The sequence below is a fragment of the Panthera onca genome, chromosome D2 (genome assembly GCF_046562875.1).
Source record: "Panthera onca isolate mPanOnc1 chromosome D2, mPanOnc1 haplotype 2, whole genome shotgun sequence".
NCBI classification, from domain to species: domain Eukaryota; kingdom Metazoa; phylum Chordata; class Mammalia; order Carnivora; family Felidae; genus Panthera; species Panthera onca.
The window spans coordinates 31,112,103-31,121,462 of NC_138349.1; the positions used below are offsets into that span (position 1 = coordinate 31,112,103).

General features: G+C 51.4%; 1 protein-coding gene across 2 annotated transcripts; it reads left to right on the plus strand.

Moving 5' to 3' along the window:
• Positions 1-1,476: 1,476 nt before the first annotated feature.
• AVPI1 (arginine vasopressin induced 1) lies at positions 1,477-9,360 on the plus strand. Of its 2 annotated transcripts, none has more exons than XM_060641836.3 (3): positions 1,477-1,630; positions 7,471-7,767; positions 8,779-9,360. In XM_060641836.3, exons 2-3 carry the CDS (start codon positions 7,481-7,483, stop codon positions 8,936-8,938), a joined length of 447 nt encoding a protein of 148 aa, XP_060497819.1. In that variant the 5' UTR covers positions 1,477-1,630; positions 7,471-7,480; the 3' UTR covers positions 8,939-9,360. The 2 variants fall into 2 exon arrangements, with proteins under 2 accessions (XP_060497819.1, XP_060497820.1); XM_060641837.3 differs by lacking the exon at positions 1,477-1,630 and adding an exon at positions 1,637-1,993.

Sequence of the window (9,360 nt, forward strand, 5' to 3'; positions counted from 1 at the left end):
TGCCTATTGCCAGGCACCTTCCTGACCATTTTTGAACCAGTGAGCAAACAACTCCTCATCTTCCAAACAAGTAAACAAGCATTCATCGAGAACCTACTGGGCACTCTGCATCCACACCCGCCCCCTCTAATCCAAGTTCCAACCTATGGCCGAAGTGACCTTCTAAAAACACAAATTTGTCAGGAGGATGAAACGAGCTAACATTTGTAAAGTGCTGACTGGCATTACTAGCACATGGTGAGTGCTATAAAATATCTATTAAGGGGCACCTGGGTGGCTCAGTCTGTTAAGCGTCTGACTTTGCTCATGCTCATGTCCTGATCTCCCGGTTGGAGCCCGAATTGGCTCCGCTCAGACAGATTCTCTGTCTCTCCCCACTCTGCCCCTCCCCGACTTGTGTGCAGTTGTGTGCTCTCTCTCTCTCTCTCAAAAATAAACTTAAAAATAAAATAAAATGCCTATTAAACAAATATATGTAATGGTATTCCCCGCACAGAATCAAATGGAAACTTTTTCACGGCCCCCCTCTGCCTCCTGCTTCCTCACCAATCTCTCCCTTGCTAGCCTTACTCCAGGAGTCCAGCTACCTCCTAGACTTAGCACATGCCATACTCTCTTCCTTAAACACTCTTCCCAGACCCACTCTTTTTCATCTGACCAACTTCAACTCCTCCTTCACATGTTAGCTTAGATGTTGCTGCTTCTATCTCCCAGGACCTCCTACAAGGAGCTGAGATTCCTCCATTTGACTCTTTTCTAGCTATAATGTTTATTACAATTGTAATCACTGCTAAAATGTTTTAAGCTTTTTAATATCTGCCTCCCTTACTGGGCTGTAAATTCCCCCAGGGCAGGGGCTTATAGGGCTCTCCTATGCACTGCCTGTTAAGGAACTTGGGCAGGGTGGGTCCCTAATGGACTGACCATTGCCCAATGAATTAATACTGTCATTTAGGTAACTGGCCCAAGGTGACACAGCTGCTGTAATACTCGAACCCACGACATTCCAGCTTTGAAGCTCAAGGTCTGACTATCCCTTCCTTTCCCTCAAAGCAGGAGCCAGAAGGCAAGTGGTCTGTCTGGGAAGTGAATTTAAGGAACTGTAGGTCTATTTGCAGAGGGCCACACGCGGCAAGTAGCGCGGCGCCTTGAGAGCTGGCCTCGGGCCCAGGAGAGGGGGCACCCGTCACGTGTACCCGGCTGGGCTCGCAGCCGCCGCACCCGGAGGCTGGAATGCGGCCCCGCCCGCTCCCGCGCCAGCAAAACCGCGCTCTCCCAGGAGACTGACGTCAATGAAGGGGGAGCCTCCGGGCGCCGCGCTAGGGCGGCCAAGGGAGGAGGGAAGGGGCCCCGGCGGACACGCCCCTCGCCGCCACTCCGCTGCTGATTGGACCCGGGGAATCTTCGCACTCGGGTTTCGGGCCGGCGAAGGGAAGGAGGCGGAGCCTGAACACGCCCCTCGCTGCTCTGTTGCTGATGATTGGCCCACAGAGTCTCCGCGTTCGATTTTGGAAGGCTCTCTCCGGAGCTCTCACCAGGGCTTGGCCGAGGATTGGCTCTTCCCCGGCTGGGGAGCGTTTTCTCCCGGGAGTCGCGGCTGTGACCTAGGTGGCCCGCCTTGGGCAGCCAGGTACGTAGGTCGGCGGCCCGGCTCGCGCTGCGGTAGGAGCGGGCGGGCCGGCCGTCAGAGCCCGGGTGCCGCTGGGACCCGAACCCGCAGGGCCACTTTAGGGCACGGCGTTGTGCGAAGCGGCCACGTCTGAGCCCCGGGGGCCGATCTGTGCCGGGGGTTTCGCCCAGCGATCTGGGCCAGGATATCCCCTCCCAAGCTCTCGTCCTGTGGGCGAACGCCGCCCGGTCCTTGTGAGCACCTTCACAGCAGGAAGCGCAGAGCTACGCCCGCCCTTTCGAAAGGCCGTGAAGGGTTTGGGGTGGGCACATCTTAGCTTGCCCCATCCCGATTTGAGGTCTGTCGACGCTGCCCTTCAGCGTGGTGAGTAATCGCTCCGACTCCCCGCGGGGCCGCGGAGTGCTGAGGGCGCCGAGGCTGCCTTGGGAGATCTGACTTTCAATCCCTGCGCCTTCCGAAACCCGCAGAAGCAGATAGCAGGCTCGAGAGGTTTCAGAGCCTCCTGGGTCATTCCTTCCCCCGAAGACCTCGTCAGCCATCTGGCAGGAACAAAAATAAGAGTGTTTGAGAGCCTGGGCGCTGGGATCATATACTACCTGGGTATATCATCAGTTACCTCCTGTTTGACTTTGGGCAAGTTACTTAACCTTTCTGAGCTCAGGTTTCTCATCTGTAAAATGGGTATAACCAGAGTGCCCCTCGTAGGAGTGAGGATTAAAGAGATTACCTATTTGAAAATGATGTTCTGTGCTTGACACAAAGCAAGCTGCCTCAATGGCAGCCGTGACTTAAAAGTCCACAGATGAATCCATCTCCCTTTACCCTCTTTCCCCAAGAGTGTAGTCCCCTTTTGAGGGAGTTTCATGAAAAATGAAAATGGTTCTATACTGTCTGGTTGTTAAACAGCCTTTCCCTTAACATCACTCATTCATGGTATAATGTACCGAGATGGACGCTTTCACGTACTTTTATCTCCCTTATTCCCTTGAGGGTTATTTGTTCTCACTCCTCTCACTATTTTAATGATGAGCAAAATGAGGCAGGGGAAACGGGCTTGCCAACGTCACTCGGTTATCAGTGGCACAGCCAGAATTCAGGGTTCTTGAACCATTGAAAAGAGTTACTGCTAGATCTAGAGTTTCTCTTCTGGTCATATCTGAGAACTGGTCTGGGGGTAGGTCCCCGTTTCCTTTTCCACGTCCACGTTAGGTTTGGAGACCAACGTGTGCAGTTCTCTCAGGCGCTCCTGGCCGGGGCTAGGCCCTAAAGGGCGGGGGCTCACACTGCCATGTGGACTGGACCTCCCACTGGAAGAGCCACAGATTTTGGCAGCTGTCCAGGGTCAGGGAAGCAGTCCAGGGCCACAAGTGTTGATTTGGGCCTTGGGCCAGAGCCTCCAGTTCTTCTTCCAAGAGGCCCTTTGCCTCCGATTACAGATTATTACCATCACCAGAGTTATCTGAAGGAGGTGAGCTGAGTGTGGAAGCAGCTGCCCCCCGGCTCACACAAAGTGTGCTCTGCCTCTTGTGGATACCTGTGCCTCCCTGAGACCAGTCAGAATAGCTGTCTGAACTGAGCTTCATATACCACAAAAGATGCTCAATTGCGCACTACATATGTTGCAAATTCATTGCGTGGTGAGTCACTTTTTAAATATATGCCTTTGTTAAAGCTCTATAGTTCATTTATTGCCTATTTCAAAGCAAGTTGAACTTTGTCATTTTCAACATTTGGTATTTACTTTGGGGGTTCATTTTTTAAGCTAGCTTGTGTCAAATTGCAGTTTGCAAATGAGTTTTTACTCATTTGCTTACAGACCCATGTTTATATTCTTTCATGTCAACTCTGGAATGAAAGATCCATTTGTAATCTTTTAATAGCCCTGTGGTGTCATTTTCCAGTGTAGAAAAGTACCATTGTTCAAGCATACACTGACTTTCCTGGATTCAGGTCTTATCTAAGAAATTGGGGGAGGGGGGGGAATCACACATTGAATAAGATAGGAAATGTTTTTTCTGGGGAGGCTGGCTGGCTCAGTAGAGCAAGCCACTCTTGATCTCAGGGTTGAAAGTTCGAGCCCCACATTGGGTGTAGAGATTACTTAAACATAAAATCTTTGGGGTGCCTGGGTGGCTTATTTGGTTAAGTGTCGAGCTCTTGATTTCAGCTCAGGTCACGATGTCACGGTTCCTGGGATCAAGCCCCATGTCGGGCTCTGCACTGACGGTGTGGAGCCTTCTTGGGATTCTCTCTCTCTCCCTCTCTGTCTGCCCCTCCCTCTCTCATGCTCTCTTTCTCTCTCTCAAAATAAATAAAAATAAACTTAAAAAAAGAGAGAGGTTAGGATTCCTTTAAAAAAATAAAATAAAATCTTTAAAAAATAGTAAAAGTAGGGGCGCCTGGGTGGCTCAGTCAGTTAAGTGTATAAGTAAAAATAAAATCTTTTTAAAAAGTTTCTTTTGATAATAAAAGTGTTCTGACTCAGTTTTCCCCAAGTTTACATCTAATCCTATGTGAAATACATGGATTTTTATTCCCAGTCTCACTGCTGGCTGAATCCCAGGGTGGGAGGCAGAGCCAAGAGAGAGGATCTCAAAATCTGGGGGTGCCAAGGCTCCCCACCCCACGGTGCATGGAGGGTACGGTGGAAACTGGCCCAGACTCACCCAGATGGTTTGTTGGTGTGTGTAACTTGGAGGCTAGAGGCTGGAGGCAGGGCCTTGTAGGCCCTTGCAGCCTGGCAGAGGTGGCCGGGGCCATCTGGGAAGTCAGGCTCCAAGCCATCCCTGAGGCCGCTGCTGCTTCATCCTGTTGCCATTTTCCCTGAAGGGAGGGTGAGAGGGCCTGAGTCTGAGAGAAGCAGGATCACCCCTTGTCCCACCACCCAGACCAGAGGAGGAGTCTGCCCCGGGCTAGGCCACAGCCAGCCTGGGTCACTGGAGTGCTTTACAGCAGTGATCTCTCTGCCTTCTCCCACGCCCTAACCCCACATCCCACAGCAGCAAAACAGTGTGTTGTCTCCATGGAAGATTGAGGAGGGCAGAAAAGGGGAACTATTGGTTGGGGAATTTCCTGGCACCTGATATTAGCCAGACCTGTCCACACATGTTGCCTCTAGGCCTTGACAGATAAACAAATCCAACTGCTGCTTCTGTACGGACCTAGTCTCCCCAGAATCATGGACTCTGCACACGCCCTCTGAGAGGGCAACCGAGTTCTTCTTACAGATGTAGAGGGAAACCAAGGCCCATGGAGGTGACGTGAAGTGCCTGAGGCCCCTTGGCTGCTGAGTGGCAGAACTAGGGCCCGGACGTAGTCCTCTGACTCATGAGCCAGTACTCTGTGCACTGGGCTGGGTAGCAGTTCCAGATTTCTTTTGTGGGAGCTGGGGATCTTCCTCTTCAGAGTGCGTCAGGTTAAGGCTAGAACAGCTGGTCAAACAGTAAACAGTTCTGACGTTAACAAAAAGATGAAAATAAATTCTACCACCCCGCCCCTGCCTCGTGTGCATGTGTTCATTGTTCTTCCTTTCCCACTGGAGGTTTCCTCCTTTGTGAATCAGGTAAAAACAGTGAGACACCCCCACAGGAGCGATGGGAAGAAATACGCTCTGAGCTGCTTGGCTGTGAAGGCAGCTGTGGTTTTCATACACAGTTGCAGTCCCCTTACACCGGGTCCTGACCTTGGCTGAGCCACCGGCATTTCATCTGTATCTTGCCTTCCTTTGCCCCACTGTGCGCTGGGGTGAGGGTAACAGCGTCCACTCCTAGAATGCTTTTGAGGATCAGATGATATCATGCATATTGCCACGTTGCCTGGTGCAGAGTAAATGCCCCATAGTTAGCTTTTTTCCTTTATCAGCCTGACAGTGTTACTTGGTGACTGTTTTCTGGTCACAGTGTATTTTTATTATCCAGCTCAGGGGATTTAATTACCACACATACAAGGTTGTTAACTGGATTCCATAATAGTGCCCAAGAAGAGGTAGATTTTAAAATTCCCATTTCCAGATAAAAAGCACAATTTTTATGAAGTTAATTTACCTGAAAATCTTCTACAGGTTTTAGTTATTAAATCTTTTGAAGAGAGTGAGGTTCTAATAGGCCTAGACACTGGGACAGGGGGAGTGTGGAAATTACTGGAATGAGGAGGGTGGCTGTTGAGGTGAGGAGGGAAAGCCAGGGAAAGGGAGGGCCAGTTACATTTGAGGAGTCTAAACGGGATGGAGAGATAGTTCAAACTCTCAGGAGAGTAAAGGCAGGTGCGAGCCAGGGCCACTCTGCAAGCAGGCTGAGCACTGGAAGCTGGGAATGCGTTTTTTATGATTTCCATTCTGTGTGGGTTTGTCACGGTGAGCATGGACGTTTTGTGTTTAAATGCTTTAATTTTTGCTGCCCCCGCCCCCTTTTAAGCTAGTGTCAAAAGGGCAGCGGGTGGGCATTTCGTTTATTTGGCTCTTATCGGGTACCGGATACCACACTAGACTCATTCAATCCTTACAACAATCCTGGGAAGCGGTTATGAGCCCCATTTTACAGCTGAGCAAAGAGGCTCAGAGAGGTTGGGTAACTTGCCTAGGGTCATAGCTAAGAAGGTGGCAGGGCTGGGATTCAAGCCCAGTTCTGTGTTGTGCCAGAGTCCTTGGTCTTCCTTGTCTCTAGTCTGCCTTCCAATCTCCTAACTTTTTCAGGCTGTACTAGACAAGGATAGGGTGAGTGAGCCTCTTATGCCTTTATTATTCAAGGTGGAACTCTCTCGAACTGAGGAAGACCATTTAATTTTCATTTTCGGCAAGGTGGGGGAGGACTTGGACATAAGTCTTTCTCTTAATTAAACTTCTAAGATTTCAGCCTCTGCCCATGGTTGTATATTCTAACCCTGTAGCTGTGTCTTCGTCCCTACGTTCCTCTCCATGGCCTTTTGGACTACAGTTAGATCTGACTGGTCTGTTTCATACTGTGTTTGTTAAACTGTACGGACTTGGTTTGTCTCTGAGGGTCTTGAAATTAGGTGGGATGACTGTTCTCAATTTTACAGATGGAAAAGCAGAATAGTAGAACACTGAACACTGTTCTTAACGCTGCCTTCACTCAGTCCTCACTGCAACTCAGGCCGAAATTGGTATAGTTTGAGAAGTTTACACAGGAAGCAGCTGAGCCAATAAGTGGCGGAGGTGGCTAGAAGTGGGATTCCAGCCTGGGTAGCCCAACGTCATACCCCTTTCTCACTTCTGTGCTAAGAGCCTGGGCCTTGGCATCAGCAGTATCTGGATCTGTCCTTCAGTTTCTTCATTTGTGAAACGAGGGCACAGCCCCTACCGCATATGGCTGTCGTGCTCACATTTCAATGACGTTACGTGACTACGACTCTTACAGCGGTGCCCAATACATGTGAAATGCTCGACACATTTCCGTGGCTGCTGCTGCGTCGTCCTTACGACCTGGATGTCCTGGGGTCTGCCTGGGCTTTAGAACCACAGACCTGGGTGCTACTCCTGGCTCTGCACTTAACCAAGGCTTCGTGTCTGTGGAAGGATCGTTTCAACTGAGCTGTACTTCATCTGCACGGTGGGGATAAACAAGTCTTCCTTCACTGGTTGCCGGGCCTCTTCAGGGAGGTAGTACATGTGTCGCACTCATAAGCACTTTATAATAAAGTCTGGCTATCCTTATGCATATAATTTCCCCCAGGTGCCCTGGCAATTGGAGTGATTTTAAGTCAAGACTTACTGCACGTTGGCTCCTGGAGAACAGAAACACCAGAAGCCCTTGTATCCGTCAGGACCCCAGGTTTGGGAAGGGCCTGCTGAGCTGATGCCTCTCCGTGCTTTCCTTCCCCAGGGCACCCAGGATGGGAACGCCCGCCTCTGTGGTGAGCGAGCCGCCCCCCTGGCAGGCCCCGGCTGAGGCCCGGGGCCGCAAGCAGGCCACAGCCAACATCTTCCAGGACGCCGAGCTGTTGCAGATCCAGGGCCTGTTTCAGCGCAGTGGGGACCAGCTGGCCGAAGAGCGGGCACAGATCATCTGGGAGTGTGCGGGAGACCACCGTGTGGCAGAGGCCTTGAGGAGGCTGCGTAGGAAGAGGCCCCCCCGGCCAAAACCCCTGGGCCACTCACTGCACCACTGCAGCCGGCTCAGGTGGGTTCCTGGAACTGGAGGCCTGAGGGAAGGGGGGCACTACTGATGCTCCTTCCACCATTTTCTGGCTGTATGACCTGGAGCTACTGACTTGGCCTCACCGTAAAGTATCTGCCATGGGGGGGGGGGGGGGCGGGGGGAGGTACACAGTGCCTACGATTGCTGTTACTGTTGGAGTCCTGTAGGATCTTGTGAACTTCCACAGAAGGGAATGCCTGGGTCCTATCAGTGCCACCTCATTTTGCAGTGATTCTCAGCCAAGTGGGAGGGACTACTGTTTGGGAGGAAAAAAACGTGTTTCCCTGTTGCAGAAGAGGTAACAAATCAAGAGTAAACCTGGTTAAGATCTTGCCTGTGGAATTACAGAGAATATAGCGTAGGAAGGTTCAGTAGAGGCACTGAGGGTGCCAACAATTTTTAACAAAATTGTTGAGGAACTTCCAACTTCCCCTAGTCATCCCCCTCTTTGCCTAGGTCACTGACAGCCTAGGAACAGTGAGCCCCACAGGGTTGAGCGGAGCCACACAGCCTAGCCAATCACTGTGGGTTACACTCTGCCCTCCATTCTTCCCGCTGCCCTCTCAGGCCCCAGAGTCAGAATATTAGCCCTGGATAGGTCTTCCGAGTCATCAGGTCCAGGGGGAGCAAATCAGCCTCTTGCTCATATGAACTTTAGCTGACTTGCAATCCCAATTTAAAACATCTTGCTAAGGAGGATTCTTGGTTCCTCCAGTCTCATATCACGGCTGGCTAATGATGGCTGCCACAAGTACAGCATGAAGCTGGAGAAAGGCTGAGTTGTCACACACCCCGATCTAGTCCAGCTCTCTTTACAGAAAAGAAATCTGAAAGCTTTGCCTAGTCTTTAGCAGTCAGGGGGGCAGACGAGTCCAGAGCCCCGGTCTCATTTTGCCCCAAACGGTGTGTTTAGTTCATCCTGACCAAAATCTCTTTAGCCTGCATTCTGTTCTTCCTATTGATTTGGGCCTATCACACACTTGTTCCCTGCAGAATCCCCGAGCCCCGTGCTCCACTGGCCGACCCACAGAGTGGTGCCACAGAGATGGCCTCTGGCGATCAGTATCTGAACTCCAGGAGGACAAGTGCCAGGATCCGCCGGAACTGGAAGAAGCCAGGCCCCACAAGCTACCTCCATCAGATCAGACACTGATCCAGGGAAGGGGCTGGGAACGGCAGTAACTTCCCCAGGAATCATAGGGACTTTTGCCAAAGGGCCCAGGAAGTGAAGAAGGAAGACAGACTGGAGGCAGACAGCCCCACAGTGGTAAATGGAAGGCCACTACCACTGGCCTGCTCCGTTCAGAACAGGACTGGAGGTGTCCCCTGAGCTCTACACCATGTGGGACCCATTCCTGCCTCAGCTCTTCCCACCCGACAGTATACTCGGGCTGCATGATATCCCCCTGGGAGTCCAGCGATGGGCACGGAGACTGAGCATCTCACCACTCCTGCTCTAACCCTCCTGCTACTACTGTAACCCATGGTCCAGCCACCTGCCCACACCCCTGCCTGTCAGGCTAGCGTGAGGAAACCGTGGTTTAAGTGGCAAAATAAAAACATTTGCATCAAGAA